Below are 25,415 nucleotides of genomic sequence, written 5' to 3' on the forward strand. Positions count from 1 at the left end.
TCGATCTCCCGCTCCATCCTGCCTTTACTCGTGAACAAGACCCCAATATACTTGAACTCCTCCACTTGGGGCAGGATCACATACCCGACCCTGAATGGCGTGCCCTTCCGGGTCCTATTCCGACTGACGACCATGATCTCGGATTTGGAGGGGCTGATCTTCATCCCAATCGCTTCACACTTGGCTGCGAACTTCTCCAGTGAGAGTTGGAGATCACAGCTTGAAGCCAACAGCACCACATCATGCAATGCTGAGGCCACCAAACCCCCTCAACGCCTCGGCTGTGCCTAGAAATTCTGTCCAGAAAAATTATTAACAGAATCGGTGATAAAGGGCAGCCCTGGCGGATTCCAACCCTCACTGGAAACTAATCTGTCTTACAAAGTGGACCAACATCTGACACCGGTCGTACAGGGACCTAGCAGCCCGTATCAAGGGGCTCGGCACCCTGTACTCCCGAAGCACCCCCCAAAGGACTCCTCGAGGGACACGGTCGAACGCCCTCTCCAAATCTACAAAACACATGTAGACTGGTTGGGCGAACTCCCATGCACCCTCGAGGACCCTGCCGAGGGTGTAGAGCTGGTCCACTGTTATATGGTCGGGACGAAAACTACACTGCTCCTCCTGAATCCGAGATTCGACTTCCAGATGGACCCTCCTCTCCAGCACCCCTGAAAACCTTACCACGGAGGCTGAGGAGTGTCATCCCTCTATAGTTGGAACACACCCTCCGGTCCCCCTTCTTAAAAAGGGGGATCACCACCCCAGTTTGCCAATCCAGAGGCAATGTCCCCGATGTCCACATGATGTTGTAGAGGCGTGTCAACCACGACAGCCCCACAACATCCAGAGCCTTTAGGAACTCCGGAGAACACTCTCATCCACTGAGGAGCTTTCCAACCACCTCAGTGACTTCGACCCCAGAGATAGGAAAGCCCACCTCAGAGTCCCCAGACTCTGCTTCCTCTAAGGAAGACGTGTCGGTGGAATTGAAGAGGACTTTGAATTATTCTCCCAACTGACTCACGATGTTGAGGTCAGCAGCACCCCATCTCCACTATACACAGTGTTAATGGTGCACTGCTTTACTCTCCTGAGATGCCGGATGTGGACCAGAATTTCCTCGAAGCTGTCCGGAAGTCATTTTACATGGCCTCACTTAACTCCATCCATGTCCGAGTTTTTGCCTCAGCGACCACCGAAGCCGCGTACCGCTTAGCCAGCCGGTACCTGTCAGCTATCGTATTGTGACCTTCATATCATGATGATATCATATCGCGTTTGGATATCGTTACATCCCTAATACATATGCACACTATCAAAAATAATACTTTGCTGCAGCACCTTTGATTTTTATTAAAGTAATCAGTCTTCCATATTGCCAGTTGCCACCCTATCATATCAGATATATGAAAAAGGTGGGAGAATATCACATTTACTAAACGGCTTGTAATTGCCGGAAATTCCTGCTTTGACTGAAACAATGTTCTGCCAAAAGTATTCACACACCTTGATTGGGCTCTATCTTCATAGACCGGCGTAAAAACAGGCAAATCTAAAAAAAATTCTTACCCTTGAAAAGATTATTTGGGTAATTAATGGTGACAACGTTTTGAAATGAACTTTGTCACGTTTTTTTTATATCACCTGGCATTTAAACAGGGGTGTGTAGACTTTTTAAATCCACCGTAACGATCATGCTGAGAAATGGAAGGTGATGAAGCAGAGAGATGGGCTGCCTTGCGCTTGATGAGAATTATCTTGGAGTTTGTGGCTGGACCACAATAACCACTTCCAGATGTTTGCGCACTCTCGATGACGTGTAATTTACAACCATCCCTACTGAATCACTTACTCTTTGCTCCCTATGCAATGTCCAGGTTAATGCTTAATCCAAACACAGACTTGGGATAGCAGGGCCAAGCCCTATTTATGAGAGGGCGGTTACTTGGATGCAGATAAGTTTTTGCAGATCCGAACTTACAGAGACCTGTCATACTAAACTCAGCCAGGCAAGCAAAACGGACGACCCCCGGGACAGCAGCCACCATGCTGAAGACCTCCACGTCCAAGGCCTTCGCCGCTGCTTTTGGCATCCTGACTGTGTCTGTCATTAGCAGCGTTTTCACGATGATTATTTTTTACAAAACTCAGATCGCGACAATGAAGCCGACGCCACGTCCGACCCTGCCAACCACCACTATGGCACCGCCGCCTGTCATGCGGTTGCCGACAAATCTTGTGCCTGAGAAGTACAACATTTTTCTCCATCTTCATCTCTACTCCCAAATCATCGAGGAAGTTAATGTCACCACTCCCAACCAGACGATGCTCTTCACTGGTAACTCATCGGTACGTTTTCATTGCGTTGAGAAGACATGGAGCATTTACCTCCATAGCCGAGACCTGAGGGTTTATGATCCATTGGTGAAGAACGAAATGACAAAAAAGAAGATGGAGATCTCTGACCTGATACATCATACAGATGAAAGTGATTTCTTGGAGATCCAGTTAAAGAATCCATTGGAGGTTGGGAAGAACTACAGCTTGTTTCTGGCATTCGAGGGAGAGATATCACAAAATCTTCAAGCCTTGTATGTAAGCACATATGATGAAGGCGTTCCCCATTCTGAGGATAATACAAACAAAGAGAGGTAAGGGAGAGAATTTGATTGATAAATCTGTTGAGTTATTACTTTCAATGTAACTTTTTTTTTAAACATTATGTTGAACACTTGGTTGCTGTATACAATACAAGTGACCTTATTATTCATGAGTAATGATATTCATTTATGTGAATAGACTTATCATAATCATGATTTCTCAAAATAATTAGGAATCTATATTAAATTGTAGCATTTTTTAAAAATCAATTTCAGCCAGTCTTTAGCTCTTCAAATGATGACTTCTCTTAAGATTGTGAGAAAATCATAATGTCCCATCATTAGTCACCTATTTTTATAACAGGGCAGTGGGTTACTAATGTGGTACTTGGGGGCTACATGCATGGTGCCCCTTGCTCTGGTTATTTGAAGAAGAAAAAAAGATAACTACTGGTGAGGGACTCAAGGCAAGTAAATTAATTTGAATCACCAAAATTAGGACTTGGTACTTCATTGTCTTAAACATTTAGTTTATTATTTCTTTCCACTACAACAAAAATGACAGATTTTTCGAGTTTCAATTTTAGGCTCTGATATAAAATGGTAAGTAGATGCCCCCAATATATTTAAAACAGAAATAGGTTTTTTTCAAAGTGACAAAAATACAAACAAATATAAAATTTCAATTCCAGTTTGACAACTAAAACTAAATAGTTGAATTAAACTGAAAGGGGGATTTGCTTGATTTTAATGGTTATGAGCGTGGAGTATCATTTCACCGAGTTGACCGCCATTTCACCAAAGTCAAATATTCATTAATCTTCTTGTCAGTTATGCATTTAATAGAAAAGACAATAAAGTGATACATATTAGACATTACAGAGACTATAATTTTGAAACCATATACATATATTTTTAATATGATTTCAGCATAGACATCAGACTCCATATTTGATTTGGCAGGGTCCGGTCAACTAATACATGTCTACTTGACTTCATTTCAAGTAACATCCTACAAAATGCACAAAGTAATCTCTCTCCTTCACTTCATTATTCTAAATGATATACTCTTAAGTTGTTAAATTGAAAATATACTTTTTGCTTTTATTAAATTTCTAGAGCTGACAATGTACTTTTTTTGTGTCATGATCAGTGAAAAAATATTTCACTGCAATATATGTTGTAACTGATCAAAATTGACTTGACTTAAGACTTGCTTGAACCAAAAAATAACTTTGGCAGCAACTCGACTTTACTTGCTTGCCTCTTTTTTCTTTTTCTTTGTGCACAGTAACTTGGGACTTGCTTGAAACTTGACTTGAGACTTGCTCATGACTTGCACATATGTGACTCACTACTGTACTCCTTACTCCCGATGTACTTAATGGTGAAAATATTCAACTTTTTATTCATAGATTTCTTGCTAGTACACATCTGCAGCCAACAGACGCCAGAAGAGTGTTTCCTTGTTTTGATGAGCCGGAAATGAAAGCTGTGTTTGATGTGACAATCATTCATAGAAAAAGCATGGATGCACTTGGAAATGAAGCTCTGGCAGGTGAATAAATAAGATTTAGAATGCATTGATGTAACTATGGTAAATATGTTTTTGAAACAAGGCAACATTTATATTTTCATGCAATCTACTTTCCGTCCACTATCCCCTTTCAGAAAATCAAAAACTTGACGACGAGTGGGAATTCACTCGTTTTTATCCCACACCAAAAATGTCCACATACTTGTTGGCATTCACCGTTTCAGAGTTCACGTTCATCACATCGGAGCACGACCGTGTGTATATCCGAGTAAGTGTGCTTTTATTTTAAGTGGCATATAAATGAATGAAAAGTTATTTGAATAATAGATATCAGTACTTACAGTTTAACAATATGCAATCAAAACACTTGAAGATCACTCATGGAGTTCCCCAAGGGTCTGTGTTAGGCCCCAAATTATTTATATTGTATATAAATGATATCTGTTGTGTCTCAAAAATATAAAAAAATTATCTTATTCGCCGATGACACAACTCTCTACTGTTCGGGAGAGAACCTGAAGCAGCTTCTGACTACAGTGCAGAATAAATTGAACACATTAAAAAACTGGTTTGACTTAAACAAATTATCATTAAACCAAGTTTATAGTTTTTGGTACAAGACAAACCACACAACAGGTCAAAATTATGGTAAATTCAATTGAAATAGAAAGAGTGTATGTAAGCGGCACAGTGGGCTGACTGGTTAGCACGTCCGCCTGCCAGTGTAGAGGACGTGAGATCGAGTCTGGGCTTATGCGTATGTTTAAGTGCACTTGTATATATGATTAGGTTTATACATTTCCTTTTGTTAAAATACATTACCTTATTATTTTATTAACATAAAACGAATAAGGGGTAGGACTAGATACGTTTTTAATTTCCTCCTAGCCCTTTTGAACATATAAACTATTTTCTTTTTTCCTATTTTTGTTTTCTTTTTTGCTTCAATTTATATTTTAGACTTGTAATGTGTTTTCTTTGTGTTTATATATTCAACCAAACCAAAGTAAGACACATTGAGTTCATGTTTGCTATGTTGACTGGCAGCAGGGCAGGACTGGCCATCTAGCATACAGGGCAGATGCCCGGTGGGCCGATCTCTTTTGGGGCAGATGCAGTGCTTTTTAATGATTATTTTCTTCATTTTACTACAATAGACTGGCCCGCAATTTAGAAGGACCAGTCCATTAATCAATTTCGAATATGGATAGCAAACTGAAACATCATCAATAAACATCAGTGGCAGAACTACATGTTAGGCAAAAGTCAGGCTGGGCTGGGCCAGCCTGGCAGGCCTAAGTCAAAATGCCTGGGCCGATTTTTTTGTGCCAGTCCAGCCCTGACTGGCAGCATCTTTTGCTGCCCTTTACACTCATTTGTTGTGACTTTTGTGAACAAAATTGTTGGCACCATTCCCATAAAGAAATAAAAACATAGGTGCCACTCTAGCTTATGACTCATTGTTCAGTTACGGGAAATCGGTTAATCCAAATAGGCCTAATTTTGCTGGTCCACAAAAATAAAGTGCCTTGTTTTCTTTTGTTATTTTTCAACAAATTAAGCAAAAAAAATTTAATAAGTTGACTTTTCTTTCTTCAACAATAACAATTTTGTTCATGTGTGCAAATGATGAAAATAAAAACAAAACTGGACCTTATGTATTGTTCCCTCTATGACTTTCTCTTACAGACATTTGCGCGGCCAGAGGCTACTGCTGCTAGACACACTCAATATGCAGCAAATGTTACCGGAAAGATTCTCACGTTCTATGAAAAACACTTTGAAATGAGATACCACATGAAAAAGCTTGGTAAGAATTTATTCAATGTCTTGATGGATAAAATTCTCTTTCTGTTTCCGCAATGTCAAGCCAGAGGAAATCGGGCGTATTGTGCCTCGAGCCCACCTCCATCTGCAAATGAGTGAGGGAGGCCGCTACGATTGGCCAGGAAAACGCTTTGTTTCATGCCACAATAGAGCCCTCACTGTTTATTGAGCCTTAATATTGCGCATATACAGTATGTGTAACCATGGCGATGTAGCTCCGCTGTAAACATTTTTATCTGTCTCAACAGCCAATGATGACTCCTGCCTTTGTTTTTCTTTTTCCGATATCATAAAATCCTTATTGATAGAGAGGGAGCGGTAAAAGATGTTATCTAAACGTTATTATAAAACTGTTTGTCCTTGGAGCTCATTCTCAATTATCTTATTGAACAATTAGCATATTGAAATTCTTTTCATCTCGGTAGCACTACAAATATTACTATTAAGAGCTTTCTTAACTCGAGATCTTCAAAATCCAAGAAGCACTTTTCTTATTTGAAAATTATAATACTGTACACTTGTGCCTCTAAACAAGGGTTCACCATCCTTTTTGAAACTGAGAGCTACTCCTACTTATTGAGTGCTGATTCATTTAAACCCCTTCAGACCCATAGATGGTTGCAGTGGACATGACATATGTGCGTTCCTAAACCAATAAAACTGATCATTTGGATGATGTCAACACTCATGATTGGATCTTAACTAACCAATCACAATCGCAAGTTGATTTGCATGATGTTCATGTTAAAAATATAAGCTTGGTAAGTTTACAACACGTTACAGCCATATTATCCTGGCATCCACTATAACAACTACAAACATGAGATAACCTCAAAAAATAATTTCCATGTTGTTCTTATGTGGGGAAAAGAGTCAAAATCAGCACACACAAAAAAAGAAAGACATTTTGTCCAGCAGAAAACAATGCGGGTCCGAAGGGGTTAAATGGCTACCAGTTTGATGCACACTTCTAAAATAATACGTTTACTCAAATTAGTGCACCTTTAGTTGTATGTAATGAATAATTCATGACGTTCATCTATGTGAATGCATCATTCATGTTAGTTATTCCTAATAATTAATTAATTGCCGACAGTGTTTTAACAGAGTAGGAAACAGAATAATATTATTTGGTCAGAATGCAGATTCGAAACATTACTCACATGTCCCCAACTTGTTTCCCCCAATGTATGAGCCTTGACAGGATTTCTGGAAGAAGAACCTCACTATTGCTTTGTGGATAGTTAACTCATTCACTGCCATTGACGTCAAAAATTCATTTGAACTATTTCTACTAGTTTAACATTTTTTCCCACTTTTGTTAACTAGAGTATGAAAACCTAGAATTTGTTATTGTACATTTAGAACTGATATAACATTTGTGATTAATCGTGAGTTAACTACTGAAGTCATGCGATTAATTACGTTTAAAAATTTTAACCGCCTGATGCCCCTGATTTTAAATATTTTTTTCTTTCTTTTTTTAAATCGCATCAGGCGATTTTTTTTATTTTTTATTAATCGCTTGATTTCAATAGTTAACTCACGATTAATCACGTTATATCACACGTTATATCTGTTGTAAATGTACAATATTTTTTTTCTAGGTTTTCATACTCCTGTTAACAAAAGTGGAGATTTTTTTTTAAAACTAGTAGAAATAGTTCAAATGAATTTTTGACGTCTATACCCGTCAATGGCAGTCAATGAGTTAATTATGCTTAATCATTCCTTCAGATCAAGTTGCACTGCCAGATTTGTCTGCGGTAGCGATGGAAAACTGGGGACTGACCACATATGACGAGGGAGCCTTGCTGTATGAAGAGGGAGTGTCATCCCAGTTGCACAAGGAAACAATCTCCTACCTCATTGCACATGAACTGGCACACCAGGTTCGTAAAAAGAAACACATGAGTAATTTTGCATTCTAATCAAGCTGCTAGTTATGCTAGTGACACTTTGACAGAAGTAGCTATATGAGTGACACAAACTATTCATCCCGCAGATCGCCGTCTTGCCAGTTATAATAGTTTGACAAAGGAAATCCATTGATTTTGACCATGAAATAACAAATCAAATTCTGTACTATACAATTTGCACCAGCGGTCTACGTTGATGCTCGCTTCAGTCTCTGAAATAAAAATAAAATAACAAGTAATAATTACTGTGGGCACATGCCATGTGTAATAACTCCTCGTTCCTTGTGCTTGCAGTGGTTTGGAAATCTTGTGACTATGAAATGGTGGAGTGAAGTTTGGCTAAATGAGGGCTTAGCCACCTACATGGCAACCTTGGCAATGGACGGCGTTGAACCAACGTTTAAAGTGGTAAGATGAGCTTGTATGTGGGGATGGATTTTTATATGCTTGTAGTCATTTCCATTGTCCGTTTTTATCTCTATAAAGCACTTTGCGTTGCATTTCTGATGTATGGAAGGTGCTATATTGATTTGAGAAGTTGATACCTCTTACTTGTCTTGTCTATAGGCATTATTATGTGCTGTGTTGTCTGTCTCCCCCAGAGAGAAATGTACATCATGCATGAACTCCATGCAGCACTTGAGCACGACGCATTGGCTTCTTCACATCCTCTGAGTGTCCCACAAAGCAACATCCAGTCCACTTCACAGATCACTGAGAAGTTTAATGTTATATCCTACTACAAGGTATACTCAAATGTGGAAAATACTGTAGTAATGTTCTCATGTATTGATAAGACAAAGTGAACTTTGGGTATGTTTGTATATGCTGTAGGGAGCAAATGTGCTGAGGATGCTGGCGGATGCTGTGGAGCAAAGAAATTTCGACAAAGGGATTAACGTAAGTGTTGACGTACCCTTGCGTGAATCAGCATAAGTTGCATTTTAATTGTTGTATTCTGTGGCACGACCCATTAGCCTGCCAGAAAGAAGTTCTACTCTCTCAGACTCGACAAAGAAAATGACCTCATTAATTCTGTTGCTGGTCGACGAATAAATTCTAATTTCAAAACAAATTTTCACTAATGAAAATAATCCATTCTAGAGTTTACTTGCATTTTCATAAACACTTTGTGAACTGTGTTAAGTAACATTTAACATTCTTTACTTGTTTCTATACAAAGAATGCCTTGTTTTGTCATAAAAGAGTAATTTTCCTGAAGTTTAGACATTAACGGTACTCCTTTTTTTGTGTACATTAATTATTATAAATGTTGTTGAGCAACCACTATAAGACTAATGTATCAAAAGTATTACAAATAATAAATAATGAACTGAGGGAAATGTAAATTAAATCAAATTGCATGCAACATTTTCAATGATATTGGATCTGAAAGAGATGCAATATGACATATATTATATTAATGTACCATATTTGTTACGAAGTACTTTTATTGGAAAATATAACACAAATAATAACAATAATTGAGGAAAATATGACACATTATATATATCAGTGCAGGTTTAGGACAGTAACAAATGACCAATACAGTCATATAGTAAATTCGAAATATTGTATATTATGAGAAAGTATCATTCAAATTCAAATGTAGGCTTTGCTGTATACTGCCCAGTCCGCCCACCAGGTCCAGTGAATTATAATAGGATGAGTAAGCCCATTGACAGCAACATAATCACTTTATATCCTAACATCTGTTTTGCGTTTTTGTCTTCATTTATAACAAAGCAAACATTTTCATTGTCAGAGTTCTCTGAAATCCATCCCTTCTGAGGTCTCTGTTTTCTTCCTCCTTTCATTTTTTCTCCCCCTCTGTGACTCAAGTGTTCTATTATTTAAAATGACTTCCGTCAAGTCAATTTCACAGACCAAGGAAACAACATTAGTCCTACTTGAGGAGGTTCTCAAAAATGTCAAAAGAAAAAAAGTGTAACAAATTTAAATATAGGGTTTGTCACAGGAACAATTGGAAGTGAGATGTTACGGTATAGGTAAGTGTAATTTATGAATAATGCTTTCATGAATGCATCTGAATTACAGATTATATTAAAAAAAATAGTAATGAAGTCTGCTCGGTGCACATCTTTTACTGATCCTCACATAAAAACTGAAAGGGGATATTTGGCAGATATTTTGTATTTTCCACCTTTCCATCCAACAAACAACCCAGGGAAGAACACCTAATCCATTTTTCCCTCCCTTTTTAATCTTTCCAGAACTACCTCAGTGACTTTAAATTTGGAACCACTGACCAGTATGACCTTTGGGGTGAGATACGAAAGGCAAGTTAACAAAATCATCCAAAACCCCAAATGTTTTTAAACTAACATTAGCAGGCCTACACAAAAGAAAAGCATCTATATTACACGCTTATGTTCCATACATTCAGGCTGTTGTTGAGGATGGGGGTCACACCGATGTTGCCAGGGTGATGGGCACATGGACCAATCAAGTTGGATATCCTGTCATTACCATCAACACTACAAATGGCAGGATCTCCCAGAAGCACTTCCTTTTCAACAGTTCTTTCGACTCCAGGTATGTCATGTGTTACATTTTCAAGCAAAAATTATTACTTCATTTGTAACTCTTATGGTTAGCAAACAGCAGAGCAGACACCATCAACATTGTGCAACTCGGTATAATTTATTCAACCAAAAGTGCGTGTTAACATGAAGTACAAAAAATTCATTACCACGCTGTAAAAAAAATAAAACATGTTAAAAAAAAATTATGAAAATAGGTTTTATAATAATTTGTGTTTGATGTAATATAACAGTATATGACACAAAAACATTATGTGATTCATCTTTTCAAAACATCAACAAATCACAGTTACAGTGTTGTCATGTTATTTTACATTCACTATATAAGATCACAGTCTATTTTTTTTAATTAAATGAAAAAATCAGTAAAATACAATAAAATAAACGTTGAAATTCTGCTATGGTTTTTTTTTTACAGTGCAAAAATGGAAAACTATGACAATGAAAAGTAGTAAGCCAGTGTTTTCCACATTTTGTGATTTGAGTGTATTTTGTTGAGATTTTATGTAATAGAACAACATAAAGTAGCACATAATTGTGAAGTGGAATGAAAATGATATGGGTTTTTTAAAATTGTATTCAGCCAAATGTATATGATATATGTATATTGTAAATGTAAACCACTTTAGTTGGTGTTGATCAACCATATAACCTTTGTCAAGGCAACATTTTAAACACAGCTCTAATGTTGCATTGTTCTATCTGCAAAATTACATCATGACAGCCCCGAGTTCAGCTGACTCACTTAACTACCCGAAAAGACTTCAACTCTGATTACTGTCTGTTATTTTCACTCTTCAGTCTATTGTGGCATGTCCCAATCCGAGTGATGTCAAATGCATCAGGAACTACTCTCATCTGGTTGAAGGGCAGAAGCGCAGGTAAGAGAATAGCTCCATTTTAAATTAACCACTTTTTTTTCTTAATTTTTCCTAATCAAAACTGTGAAGCTCAGAAAGAAACAATTATAGTTGTTCTGCAATCGGAGTCACAAACAAATATCTTCTCCCATTTGAATCTGAGCATACCTTATTTAGCAGTCAGTTGTAGAATATGGCATATTCTATCTTCTAGCTTATTTCTACTATATTTTGTATTTTTAATGATTTCCTCTTTTTTATTTTTTTTTTTAATATTCTGTATGCAACATTAACCAACATCTCCTTTGGAGCAGTTCAAGACCTATTCACTTCTAAGCATGGAGAGTGGATCCTTGCAAATGTCAATTGCACTGGATATTACAGAGTCAATTACAACCCAGAGAATTGGGAGCAACTCCTCATCCAGCTGGAATCAAAGCCAGAAGTGAGTTTGAGGCCAACCTGCCAAATACAGTAATAGAACTACCAGTAAGCATTGTTGTAGCATGCATACTTTATCATTTGTTTTGAAAGTTATGAGTTAGATTAAGTTTGTAGGGCAGAAAGGGCAGTAGATCTTTTTCCTTTTCAAATGGAATATTATAAATAGATTGAGTGTTGGTTGGAACACCCTTGAGCAAGGCACCGGACCAAAGCTGATGTAGCTGCTGTCAAGTTCACTAACTTCTACTTTTGTCCCCCTTTGACCTCACAATGGTTGCACAAAAAGTTGACACTTAAGCCCGAATTGCATTTGTCACCTATTGGGTTTTGAACACAATTGTTTTTAACATCAGTCTCATCTTTTTTCTTTTTTATTTATTTATTTATTGCTGTCTAGCACATTCCAGTGATGAACAGAGGGCAGCTCATTGATGATGCATTTCATTTGGCAAGGTATTGCTGCTTTGATTATTTTCTTCAATCTTTTAATCAGAACATTGACATAATTGGACTCCACAGAGGAATTTTCTGTAGATCAACACAATTAAATAGTCACTCACTTTGCTATTTTGTTTCTTTCAGGGCCGAACTTATTGATGTGACTCTTGCTCTAAATACAACATGGTTCCTTCGCAATGAGAAAACTTACATACCCTGGGAATCTGCAGTTCGAAATCTTGACTACTTTATCCTCATGTTTGACCGCTCCGAGGTGTATGGACCCATGCAGGCATGTTTAATGAATTATACTTGACACTACTATTTGTCATGTTTTTGAGAATGTTGACTTTGTAACTGATATGTTCACCAAGGACGTAAAAATCTCTGCTGGTTATGAACATCAAACTAAATGTAGAACAATGTGCTTGAGAACCTTTCCATGCATGCACTCTGTAAGACTTTACTTCTCTTTCTCAGGCCTATCTTCGGGATCAAGTTGAAAACTTGTACAGTTACTTCTACAACTCCACAGGCAGCTCCAACAACTCCACAGACAGCTCTAACAATTCCACAGACTGCTCCAGCAATTCCACAGATTGCTCCAGCAACTCAACAGACTGCTCCAGCAATTCCACAGATTGCTCCGGCAACTCCACATACAGCTCCAGCGACTTCACACTCAGCTCTGAAATTCCAATGGACCACTCCTTACAGTAAGGAAGAAATGCTTCCCTTGCACTCTCTGTTTATATTGCTAACAGTATGATGTATATAGTTTAGCAAGAACATACATATTTATTCCTATAAAGCCCGAACCATGAAATATATGAGAGAAAATTCAGATTCTTTGTAAATGGAGTATTTATTGGTCCTTTGGAATCCACATTTGACTTTTGATTTGTGTAATTTTGATACATCCTGTCACAATGCTTTAAATTGGTACATTTTTAATTGTCAAAAATATCAGTAATATCAAACATATTAATATTTCCCAACATCAGAAAGAACATTTCCCACTATTAAGAATAGGTTGTCTCTGCTTTCTCAATCGGGACGATCTTGCAAGGTCGCTGGAAAAGCCATCAGCTGGGTGATACTGCCCTCTAATGGATTATCCATGCAATGCATGTGTCAGATCATATACATCAGGGTTTTAATGAGTGGGTTTAGGGGGGAGAAAATATTATACTCATGAAATAAAGGGCTCAAAATGTATTGTATTTAATATGATACGTTTTTGCTTTATAGGGTTATATAAGTAACTCAAGGAAAAGCAAGAGCCCATAAAGACATGCAATAACGGAATCGTACAACTGCCAATTTGGAGTAAAGATTTTTGACTGGCGAGTACGTTCGAACATATTTGCGAGTACATTCAAACAAACTCTCAAATACGTTCAAACATACCCGCAAGTACGTTTAAATATACTCGCAAATGTGTTTGAACATACTCGCGAGTACGTTTGAATGTATACTTGTAAGGTAAATGCTACAAACAGCATATTAGTATTATTTGGGCCTGGGCAAGTGAAAAATATATTTTTTAAGCATTTGACCCAATATGTTCGAAAAGTTAATTAAAAAAAACATTGTTTATTTGTAACTTTTATGATTTATTATTACACCTGCAGTGCATGATGTAGGTTTGGAATTTTTTTGCATAACGCAACGGCGCATGTGCAAGCCAATAACCCGGGGCATTATGGGAAAATCTGCTGTTTGTAGCATTTAGCCTACAAGAACGTTTGAACATACTCACCAGTATGTTCGAATGTACTTATGAGTATGTTTGACAGAGGTACCAAAACAAGGTCCAGAAAGTAAAAACTCTGCCAACTCTGCTTTAGCCTCAGATGCTAGTTAGCTAGCTCCCATGGTGCTCATTTACCTGCTAGGGAGCTAGCTAGCTAGCAAGCACTAGCGGCTAAAACTAAACAGTGTCAGGGTTTTTACTTTCTGGACCTGGATTTGCCACCTCTAATGTTTGAACACATTTGCGAGTACGTTCGCATGTGCTCGCCAGTCAAAAATGTTTACTACATTGGCAATTCCATGCTTGCGTAATGCAAAGACAATAAAAGCGTTTTCGCTCATGGAGGTAGCACTTCATACATAACATATCATTCACTTATCATTTGATGGAGCAGATCTGTGCTCGTTAGTTGTAAGGCACCACAATATGACAAGTGGCTAGCAATGTGTGTCTCACAGTCGAGGCTATGCTGTGTGGATTTAGCACGTTCTATTTCAGCTTTTAAATTGTCCATAGGAGTGAATGTGATTATGACTGGTTATTTGCCTGTGCTGTATGTGACCTGAGATAGATTCAACTGATAAACGCTCCAGCTAAACGGTGTCCTTAATGAATTGGCAACTTGAAAAGGATGGATAGATTTACAGTGGAACCTCAGAGTTTGAACGTCTCGGAACTCGTACAATTCGGACTTCAACCAAAAAATCTGAGTAAAAAGTGCCTCGGAGTTTGAACTCATTTTCGGAGTTTGAACACCCAAGCAAAGCGAGCTAAGCCGAACGTACCTTGAAAACGAGTAGCCGAGCGAAGTCGAGCAATGCCGAATGCTCACGTTACGGTAGTTGAGACGATGCGTTGCTCATTTCCAGTCAGATTGTGAATACTACTCGCGAGTGCATTTTGAATTTTTCACGAAAATTTTCTTCGCCATGAGCCCAAAGAAAGACAACATTGCCGGTGGCAGCAAAGAAAAACATACAGTGCCACGAACCACAGTGGAATTAGGAAGAAGATTATCGCGCAGTTGTAACCACTGTGACTACTACTATACTGGCACGAGGACCCCCCTTAGCTGTTCAACAACGTGCCTGACGTTAAACAACTCACACAAGGACCGCTTATGCCTAATGTAAAATACACAAACTCAGCACTGAACTAAAGCTAGCATTAACATAGCATTTATCATCCACTGATGCCATCATACTACAACAAAAAAGGTAAGGTATTTTTTATTGTTTGAATACTGTACTGTACTGTAAATGTAAAAAACATGAATAGAAATTAAAATGGGAATTTTCTGTTTTTGGAGCTTGGGAACGGATTAAATGCATTTACATTATTTCATATTGGAAAAATTGTTCAGAGGTTGAACAATTCGGACTTTTAACAATTCGCTGGAATGAATTATGTTCAAACTCCAAGGTACCACTGTAGTTTCAAATTCTTTGTTGACACCACCAAACCTTTGAATTCTTCTTTGGGAATCTTTTCCAGGCTTTCACTGTGGCCTCTTTTAGTTGTTATTTTGGAAGTTACTCCTTTGAGTCTTCTCTTTGGCAGATACAATTCATAATCTTTTGGGTTTAAGTCTGGAAATGGATTCTTCCAGTCTCTCCATTTCTTTCCCCCTTGAAATTGTTTGTGTTTAGGCTCTTTAGCTTGCTGCATCACAAAAGAACAAAAGAGCCCAAATCATTTTTGTTTTTATCTTTCTTTACATTGACAGACAAAATGTTTCTGTACACTTTAGAATTTATTTTGCTAATGACATAATGTATTACATCAGAGATAACTGAGCCCATCCCAGTAGGTAGGTAGACAGTCAACGCAATTTAACGTTTGAGAACTTAGTGTAATAGGACAAAACTGGGTAAAAAAACAAAACAAAACAAAACAACCTATCATTCACATGTTGTTTTTGCTTTCCAAACAATTTAACAAACAAGGTCTACTGGTGACTTTACAAAAGAAGTAACACTGGCTTTCATTTCAAGGCTCACCCAGATCACAGCCATTGACTTGGCTTGTTCCAATGGACTCCAAGAATGCATAGATATGGCTACGCGGATGTTTGACAAATGGATGAATAGCAATGATACCAACATAAACAGGTATGGACACACTAGGCTGAGTAAAATGTGTTATCAAATCAACCCACTTATTTCTCTGCTTGATTTGATTGATTAGGATACTCTAACAGCATGGTGATCTTAATCATGTAAATTGTTATTCTTGGCTTTAATCTCCAGCAATGGTTTAGCAAAGGTAAATGTCAGTTTTAGGCCAGTGATTGACTGTCAAAAAGAGCTTTTGTTTTTGAGACACCCTCTACTTTAGGCAGAAAAAAATAACAATGTTTTTCCTTCTCTATAATTCTCCCATCTTCAAAACATTGTTAAATTGATACATTTTGTTATCCATCTCAAACCTAAAAATGAACAAAAATCGAGCCTGGCCATAAGGATGTTCTGGCATACAGTATAAACCCATGTAGATTAATATCACACACTCTGACAACTTTGAAACAAAAAAATTTTGGTCACCATTGATAATGAGCAGTGAAGGCTCAACTATGTCAGATTCAGTTTATATCAAGTTGTCGATCAAAAAAACTATTCAAAGCTACCCCAAAAATGGACTAGCCGTTCAGGAAACCCCTGAAATTCCCGATGGCCAGTTCTCCCGTTATGAGGCTATTTCATGTAACTTGCCATTCACTATTAGTTTTTCTAATAAATTGCAGACCTTTGAGAATAGAAGATAGTGTTATTCTCTTATGAAGAAAGTTGGTAAGTTGTAATGTTTCCACAGAAATAGTGAAACGCACTTTCGTAGGCAATTCTGGAGCTAAAATCTCCCAAGCTAAGTGTGCTTCGTATAGCTTTTGTGCATATTTTTCTGAAATATGTTTTGCGTTCCGAACCATGAGATCAACTTTACGGGGTATAATTTATGATTCCACTGTATTGGGTTCACGGAACATCTGTAGGAAGAAATGAGAAAACAATGCATCTCAGAAACTGTGATCATGTTTCACGTGTGTGTTTGTGTGACTTAGCATTCACCCCAACTTGCGGTCAGTCATCTACTGCCAAGCTCTGGCCGCTGGGGGATCAAAAGAGTGGGAGTTTGCTTGGAATAAGTTCCAGACCACCAGTAAAACCTCAGAGAAAGACCAGCTTCGTAAAGCGCTGTCGTGCACCAAGGAGACCTGGCTTCTAAACAGGTGACGCTAACGAGTAGCGGTGATGTTTCATATTAAAAACGATAAAAGGTTTAATAACATTATTTTATTATGGCTACGCCTTCAGATAAGGTAAATTCCAACTAGATGAATAAATAAATAAATAAAGAGAGACTTGTTTATCTTGCAGATACCTGAAGTATACTTTGGACCCTGAGAAGATACGACTGATGGATGTTGCTTCGACTATTAACTACATTGCCACAAATGTGGCAGGACATGGATTAGCCTGGAATTTTATTCAAGCACATTGGGACTATGTTAGTCAGAGGTTGGTTCTTGTTTCACTCTTAAATACATCTGAGGATCTGTGATTCCTAATGCAGACATGAAACTGTGTTCATCTCGTGGTCCAAGGCCACAGATGGGAACAAGTTTAGTCCCGCTGTTGTCTATTTGCATCAGACATTGAAGTGAGCACATTCTTTGAACAAACCCATAAAGATTATGATCCACAGTGGCTTGTTTAAATTAGTTGTCATCGAGTACAAAGGTCATCAATTGTAATCAGTGCTTATCTTGACTTCTTTTTTTCATAACGGCCACAAGGAAGTGGCGCTGATTCATTTCAGTTTTTATGTATGTCATGTGGTCTTAATGACGTTAGGAGAAGGTTTATTCAACCTTGACCATTTTCAGAACAAATAGTTTCAATAATACAATTCTATTTTATTTGTTCCCAGCGATGGAGCCAAGCTGATCGAGGTAGTGAGCAGGAGGTTCTCGACACAGTTTGAACTGGAACAGGTATTTTATCCTTATAGCAGTGATGTCAAAGCAAACATATCATAACACATTAGATCATAAGATAAGTCACGCAGTCGAAGCTGTCATTACCATCATGGTGTTTATAGATGTTGCATTGAGCTTTTTTTTTTTCTTTTAATCTGGATGGTGTGACAAACTATTAAACAACCATGTTCATTTTGGGTCTCACCAACAAGTCATCAAGGGACTGAAGGGTATTTAAAAAAATATATATCTATATATATTATTATTATTTTACATTTACAGTAGTGATGGGAAAATGAAGCTTCATGAATCTCTTGTGATGTTTTTTTGCACTTGGTTTAAAGATGGAGTGGAAATGTAATCAATTTCAATTGCACTAGCTTTTGTCTTTAGACCAAGAGCACCATCTAGAGGAGTAAAATATATCGCAAGTGGTTCATGAAGCTTCATTTTCCCTTTCACTAATTTACACTACGTTCCTGGCAGTCACCAGTTGCTACATATTCACTGTTTGGTTCAAGCTTTTGCACAAATTGATGACTAGAAAGACGTAACTTTTTTACATTTTAAAAAACGTACCTGTGAATCTTTGCAGTTGGAGGCTTTTGCCACAAAGTACGATCTTGGTGCTGCTTCTGGGACTGTGGACAACGCAATTGAGCAGATCAAAGTCAACATCCAGTGGGTCAGCGAGAACAAGGAGACCGTACTGGACTGGTTTCTAAGCAGAACTGATTACAACATGTAGCGTTTTGGTCCATTCGATGTTGAAGGCAATTTTGAAAGGCCTTCCTTCATCTGCTACTAAATCCAGAAGACAAGTCCAAAAAAATGGACCAAAAACTGACTGATGCACTTTTCTAAAACCCAATTTCCTGAGATCAATACGGAATGTAAGCAAAATGCAGATTGCAGTACTCTTTTCTGCAGAAAACAGTAATCAATATTTATTTATAATATATCCTTCCAAATCAAGTGGAAGATGAATGCTGCCAAAGTCCATGTCCAGCTTCGACATATATCAGAGCCGAAGAACAGAATCGTAACTGTTTTACAAAATACATAACATGTTTGAGATAACTGAGATGTTTGTTGTAATCATGTGACCAAATAATTGGTGTACAAGGCTGAAATGTAGTCCTTCTGTACAATGGAGTGGCATCAGAAGATATTGGAAGTAATGGCTAGTGGTGGTTTCTAATGTGCAGTTGTGGCAAGGCCCAATTCCAAAACACCAACAAGCCATCAAACAAACCATCAGTCTTTATTTAGCCATCTATTCCATATAACACCCACTGAGTTAAGAAAAGAAATGCAAAGAATCATGGCAGGTTTTGTTGTTTATGTTTATTGTTTACATTATTAGATTTATTACATTATTTTATTCGGGAAAAAAGCTATAGATGGTATTTTGGTAATGGGAAACATTTATGTATAAAGTGTATTTGCAATATGTATGTATGTAGTCAAAGATGACAAGAAAAGTTGGGTCTACTCACTGACAAGTGATGTATGGTATATTAAAGAATTGTAAAAAAAAAATTAAATTACCGTAAATGGAAAAAATGAGTACAGTATGTCCATTTATTTGACACCATCCGTTTTAAAGCAATAAATCGCCAACTAAGTTGATAGACACGTTTCCTGAAAAGGAGTCATTGTATAACTAAATCTGTAATTGTTCTGTTTCCCCCCCCCCCACTATTTTCATTGTACATACTGTAATGCATTTTATATTTTTAATAGTGTCAGAGTTTTTGTTTGAGATTTTCAAATGGATGTCAATTTGCATAGCTACTTTTGTAGGGGATTTCGGGAGTGTAGCGTTTCACATAGCTGACTGAGACACAGCTGGCGTAGGATGGGAATAATTTGCTCTCGGTGTTCTACCATCTACCGTAAAGCCTAATCACCATTGCATTATCAATTGTTGTGATACATTACAGCAGGCACACGCGGTCAATGGAGCCATGAGGTAAAAAAAAATAATCAAAAAATCAAAATAAAGATAAAATAGCATTCTTTTAAATTTTAGTTTTCTGGTATGTGAAGACCAATTCTGAAGCTATATAATATAGTTTACTTTCAGAATAATTATATACAGGGTAAGGTGGCCATGGGGAATTTTCAGTTGAATTCCCCATTCCAGGCCAAATGCTATTGTCGGGATAATGACTATCCTTCTTTGGTCATATCTTTGTTATTGTTGCATAATATATTAACTCAACCGCTATTGGAAGAAATTCAACCCTATGTAGTACATTGGGAGTTTGAGCTTTCTTTCTAATGCATGTTAACATGACTGATGCAAATATGCATGAAAGTAGCAAAGCAAGTGAAATAACAGAGCGTGTGTAGGTGACCAAATCATAACCAGAGCATAACGCTGTCCGTTTTACTCCAAGGCGAAAGAAGAGTTCAGTCTCATTTTGTATGCTTGAAGAAACAGTTCAAGGCAAGGCCACATGTGCAACAAGTTTGGTGTTCTGAGGGGTACCGAGGAAATCGGATCCATGGCATCAAGCTGAAGTTGAGGTGGTTCAATCTGGAGATGGTCCAAGAGCTCAATACTGATGTCGTCTTCTCTTTAGTCATCCTGAGAAAGAAACAACATAGTGAGCTTTTTAATATCAATCATGCAGAATGTCAAATGTTTACCCTCTTATACGCAGTACATTGTTCCTGCAATGTACAACGTACGTTCGTCTGAACTAGGTTGAATTTCCAATGCTGCCCTCACCCATTCATCCTCCTGCGATCCCTCTCCTTCACCCGCAGGCTTCTGAGTGTCATCTGCACCAGCTTTGTTGGCCATAATCTTGTCTGTCCACGATGCTCCAGCGTTCTGATCTCCAGCAAAGTTACACTTGGACACTGTGCCACCATCTACTTTGGCTAAGGAGACTATAAAGAGCAAAAAAAAACAAAAGAAAAAGGTGAAAAAACCCACCAGGCCAAACATAGTCCAAAATGATCTATTATTAAGGCTTATTTCTTTACTAAATAAATAAAAATGTTGAATTTATTAAATAGATCATCTTATCCAAAGCAAACCCATGAACATAATCCTACTGAATGAACTACTGAAAGTAGAAATAACCACAGAATGTTTTAATCTAATCAAGTCTCATCTTTTAACCCTCCCCAAGAGGTAAAAAAAAAAAAAAACTAACCTGAGTTAATTTACACTTTAATGAAAGTTCATTAAAGGGGAAATCAAGTCAACCCCCAACCAAAAAATGTCTTGACAATAATATGTTCTATGCAGCCCCACTCGTCTAAATATGGTATTCTGGTTAATATTACGTTATTGGAATATGAGTTAAGCAGCAAAAATCCAGCAGTTTTTATTAATATCATTTTGCCACTTGCTGTCGAGTGAAAATGACATCACAGTTGCTCAGGTCCAAGGTAACAACCAATCACAGCTCAGCTTCAGAAAACAGGTGAGCTGCGATTGGTCGTTGCCTGAGCAACTGTGATGTCATCTTCAGTGGACAGCAAGTGGCAAAATGGCCGCCCCCTGAGATGGATAAAAACGGCTGGATTTTGCTGCATAACTCATATTCCAAAAATGTCATATTAATCGGAATGTCATGTTTAGACTGGTGAGGTCACTTATAACATATTATTGTCAAGAATTGTTTAAAGTTGACTTCCCCTATAATGTCCACCATCTGCTTTTTGTTTTTTTAACATACAGTGTCAACTCAACTAAACCAATCCCAAATAATTCTCTTTGGACCCTGATTGAAATATCATGACATCATTATAATCCAGACTCACATATAAAGGGGCTGTTCCCTCTGGTCTTGAGTCTAATGTCTGTCTCCAGCTCTGTTTTGTCCATCTCGCATTCAGGGTACCAGAAGGCCCACGTCCCGGCAGGTCTGTGCTTGTCGGTGATTTTCACCAGATCGGCTTTGCGTATCAGTCCTGACAGCTGCTCCCCGGACAGGATGTCTGACTCCCCTTTAGCTTCCACCTCTACATGGAAATTTATGGAAACACAGGCACACACGTAGACATTAGAGGAAGTTAACTTCTTTTTTTTTTATTGGGTTGGAGTCTTAGCTGTTCGCTCCATTTCCGTCCTTCTTACAAGTGAAAATAGCTTGCAGGAGGCTGCTTACATTTTGTATCACAGTACCCTAGCCAGCGTATCTACAGATTTAAAGAACCTTTAAAAAACTTTTTTTAAGATGCACTCAAGATTATATTTAAGACCTCACATTTACTAAATATTTAATCAAATATTTCATTATGAGGAAAAGCAGACTGATACAAATGCAGGATGTAATTTGATCAAGTAAATAAAAGTTGGTCTTTACTTACTGTAGGAGGACATGAGGAAGCCTGTGTTGACTTTTCTAGTGTCACTGAAGTTTGGTTCAATCTCGTTCCCACTCGGGTCGTACTTCCTCCGATGGATGCGTCGAGGTTTGATGTACAGCACATAGTAACGAACCTGGCAAATAAATAAATAAACATTTTGGGATTTTTGGTGAACTGTACAGTGTTGACTGGCTCAATGTGTACTCTTTTTGCCATAAGTTTGTTTGTAGACTAGGAAAAAAACAGGCAGGGGTCTGTTGACTGTAGAATCACACACAAACCAGTGTCCAGACTCTGCATATATAACACATGCACAAGAAATATCACCAGAGACAAATAGCATCATAGCTGCCAAATCATGGGTGGAGAAACTGTGTGGGGTTGGTCGTATGTAAATTAGCCTTACTTTTACGTAATGACACAATCTGGGAACATTCAGAACAGAAATATGTTGGCAGCCCCAAAAAAGATATTGTTAGTTGAGTATTTTTACACTTGATGGTCGAGGAGGCACTTCAGAGAACCAACTACTGTAAATTAATTTCCTATGTTTGCATTGAGCACTTGATGAAGTGAAACCTCGGTTTTTGTATTGTGATCAATTAAGTCCACATACAGTACCTTCTGATTGTTGACATCAGTCAGTGCATGTCTTGAAATATCTACAAGCATTCCTTCAGTAATCACTCCAGGACCACTGCAGAAAAAAACCCACAAAAAAAGCCACACTAGTTTATTCAATACAAACAGCATTTTGAGTGAAAAAAAATTGACACTTAGATAAAAACATAAGATCAATAGCTAATATAAATTACAGTTCCTTAAGATGTGCTGTTTTTTTATTTTATTTAATCAACCAATAAATATTACATTTTAAAAGCATTCATCTGCAAAACTCCTTAACAACTCCCTGAATATAAATTAAATGAGTAGGAAAAAAATAAACAAGATAATAAAATAAAAATTCACAGTAAAACAGGTCAACCATCTCACTAAATTATGCTGTTTTTGCAACATACCTGGAAATGATTATGTCAAATCATTGCAAACTACATATTGTGCTCGCATGCAACACTCTAAATTGTCACTAGGTGTGATTGTGAGTGTGGATGGTTGTTCGTCGATGTGTGCCCTGGATTGGCTGGCAACCAGTTCAGGGTGTACCCCGGCTACTGCCCGAAGGCAGCTGGGATAGGTTCCAGCGCCTCCCCGCGACCCTTGTGAGGACTAAGCGTTTAAGAAAATGGATGGATGGATGCTCGCATGCCCCCTGGAGGCCGTGAACACTACAGTCACGTCACAACCAAGATCAAATGCCGTATGATCTTCCTGTCCTTAATGTTTCGAATATGTTTTTAAAACAAGATCCGACATTTTTTCCCTAGGATTGCGCCGTTACAACGGCAAGAACATCAGAAGAGGAAAGCAATTATATCAGTCGAAATACTGTAGCAAATGGCAATCGTTAGTCCATACTAAAAGTAATGAGTCGGATTTACTAAATTATAACAGGTTTCCCCTACCTTTCATGTGAGCTGGGTGACCACTCACTGCCATACTTTTCATTGTGTACTGGTTTGTTTTCTAAAGATGTGTTATGATAGATTCGGCTCATTTTCCGCAAATTATTCTATACAGTATTCCAAAAAAATCCCGTCAGTGTTTTTCCTGAAATTGACATTTCCGGTTCCACCCACATTAACGGTGCACTTGGTTTTGACACTGTACGTACCGGAGGGCATGACTCGTGTTGCCTTTTTTTCTTTACGAACGAAACGAAAAAAAAATTGGGGGGGGGGGGGGGGGAATGGGTCAACATGCATAATCTTTAAATCCATACAGGAGTCGATAGAACCAAGGACCTCTCAAATGTGAGGGAGACAAGTAAAACTATAGAAAATTGACAGTGTGGTGAAATAAATTTGCGTTTATTTATGGGTTTGTTTGTTTTTATTAAAAGGGTACCAACATTGTTTTATAAGTCAAAATTTCAAACAATTCATATAACATGCCTGTGACATAATATCCCAAAGACAATGAATTACTCAACACTTTAAAACTACACAAGCAATTCAATTCCATATTGCCTTTTTTAAGACGTAAAAACAGTACAATTTACAGTATATAATAAACATACACAAGACCTTAGGCGAACGAGACAGCTAACCAAATTCTTCGGGCATTGAATCGATCACAACTGGACTGCTCTGGTTGTATTAGAAGTTTTGCCACTCATCCGAGTAGGCTTCATCTGTTCTTGTACGGATGAGATGACCTGGTGAATAAGAATATCCACAAACACAGCTAACCAAAATAAATAAATAAATAAAATGAGCTTCACTATATTTAATTGTTAACGTATTGTAATGTCGGTTATTGTTGTGTGTGTGTGTGTGTGTGTGTGTGTGTGTGTGTGTGTGAGGGTGGGGCCAGTTAAGTGAGACGTGACGTCAGGGAGAGGGGAGGTGGCAGTTGAGGAATTTGGGCGCTGGGTTTGGTGGATTAAGTTTTATTTTAAGGTGTGACTACAATATAGATAAACTTCCGGTAAAGATCTCTATGTTTCACAAACAAGTTCTATTAGCATGGTCCCTTATTTTTAATCACAACTTCTCACCCAATAAATATCAGATTTGGAATAATACAAATATATTGTATTAAAAAAAATCTTTGTTTTTCTCTAATTTGGGTTGAGAAACAGATTATTTTTGTGAAACAAATGTTTAATAATAATGGACAATTTATGTCATACGCTGAATTTTTAGGTACTTACGAGTTTCCAGCTACCCCAAAAGAGTATGCCATACCGACTGGTGTAATAATGTTATTTAAAAGTGTTCAATCAAATATTATATCTGTTTCTCTCCCCATTCCTATGGAAACATATATTGGGAAAATCTGTCGGACACATTACACGAATAGTAATAGGAATATCCGTGCATTATTTCAAAGAGACTCTGTATCCAGTCCTCTTGTGATTTCTTTTTGGATTTTTTTTGTAAATGATATTGACTGGAAAAAAGTATGGACAATCACAAACAAATATTTTGTAACAAATAAGGTAAAAGAAGTCTCATATAAAATTCTTCACATATGTTATCCTGCAAATCAGTATATGACCAAATTCAAAAGGGACATTGATGTGAACTGTTC

General features: G+C 37.7%; 2 protein-coding genes across 2 annotated transcripts; one reads left to right on the forward strand and one right to left on the reverse strand.

The window, feature by feature from the left end:
* The first annotated feature begins 1,893 nt into the window (after window positions 1-1,893).
* Window positions 1,894-19,502, forward strand: LOC147176306 (aminopeptidase N-like). Its single transcript, XM_086074430.1, has 20 exons — window positions 1,894-2,657; window positions 4,022-4,164; window positions 4,278-4,411; window positions 5,833-5,953; window positions 7,708-7,862; window positions 8,184-8,297; window positions 8,492-8,635; window positions 8,724-8,789; window positions 10,124-10,189; window positions 10,297-10,445; window positions 11,255-11,334; window positions 11,628-11,758; window positions 12,155-12,210; window positions 12,340-12,487; window positions 12,676-12,911; window positions 15,946-16,062; window positions 17,010-17,177; window positions 17,326-17,466; window positions 17,879-17,942; window positions 18,523-19,502. The coding sequence occupies exons 1-20, from the start codon at window positions 2,053-2,055 to the stop codon at window positions 18,673-18,675; spliced, it is 2,991 nt and encodes a 996-aa protein (XP_085930556.1). The 5' UTR covers window positions 1,894-2,052; the 3' UTR covers window positions 18,676-19,502.
* arpin (actin related protein 2/3 complex inhibitor) lies at window positions 19,100-23,942 on the reverse strand. Its single transcript, XM_086074431.1, has 6 exons — window positions 23,786-23,942; window positions 22,884-22,959; window positions 22,263-22,395; window positions 21,714-21,914; window positions 20,668-20,831; window positions 19,100-20,523 (listed from the first exon to the last, which is right to left on the reverse strand). The coding sequence occupies exons 1-6, from the start codon at window positions 23,875-23,877 to the stop codon at window positions 20,515-20,517; spliced, it is 675 nt and encodes a 224-aa protein (XP_085930557.1). The 5' UTR covers window positions 23,878-23,942; the 3' UTR covers window positions 19,100-20,514.
* Window positions 23,943-25,415: the final 1,473 nt, after the last annotated feature.

This window comes from Leptonotus elevatus, chromosome 4 (genome assembly GCF_054856555.1).
Source record: "Leptonotus elevatus isolate MCC_2025b chromosome 4, RoL_Lele_1.0, whole genome shotgun sequence".
Classification (NCBI taxonomy): domain Eukaryota; kingdom Metazoa; phylum Chordata; class Actinopteri; order Syngnathiformes; family Syngnathidae; genus Leptonotus; species Leptonotus elevatus.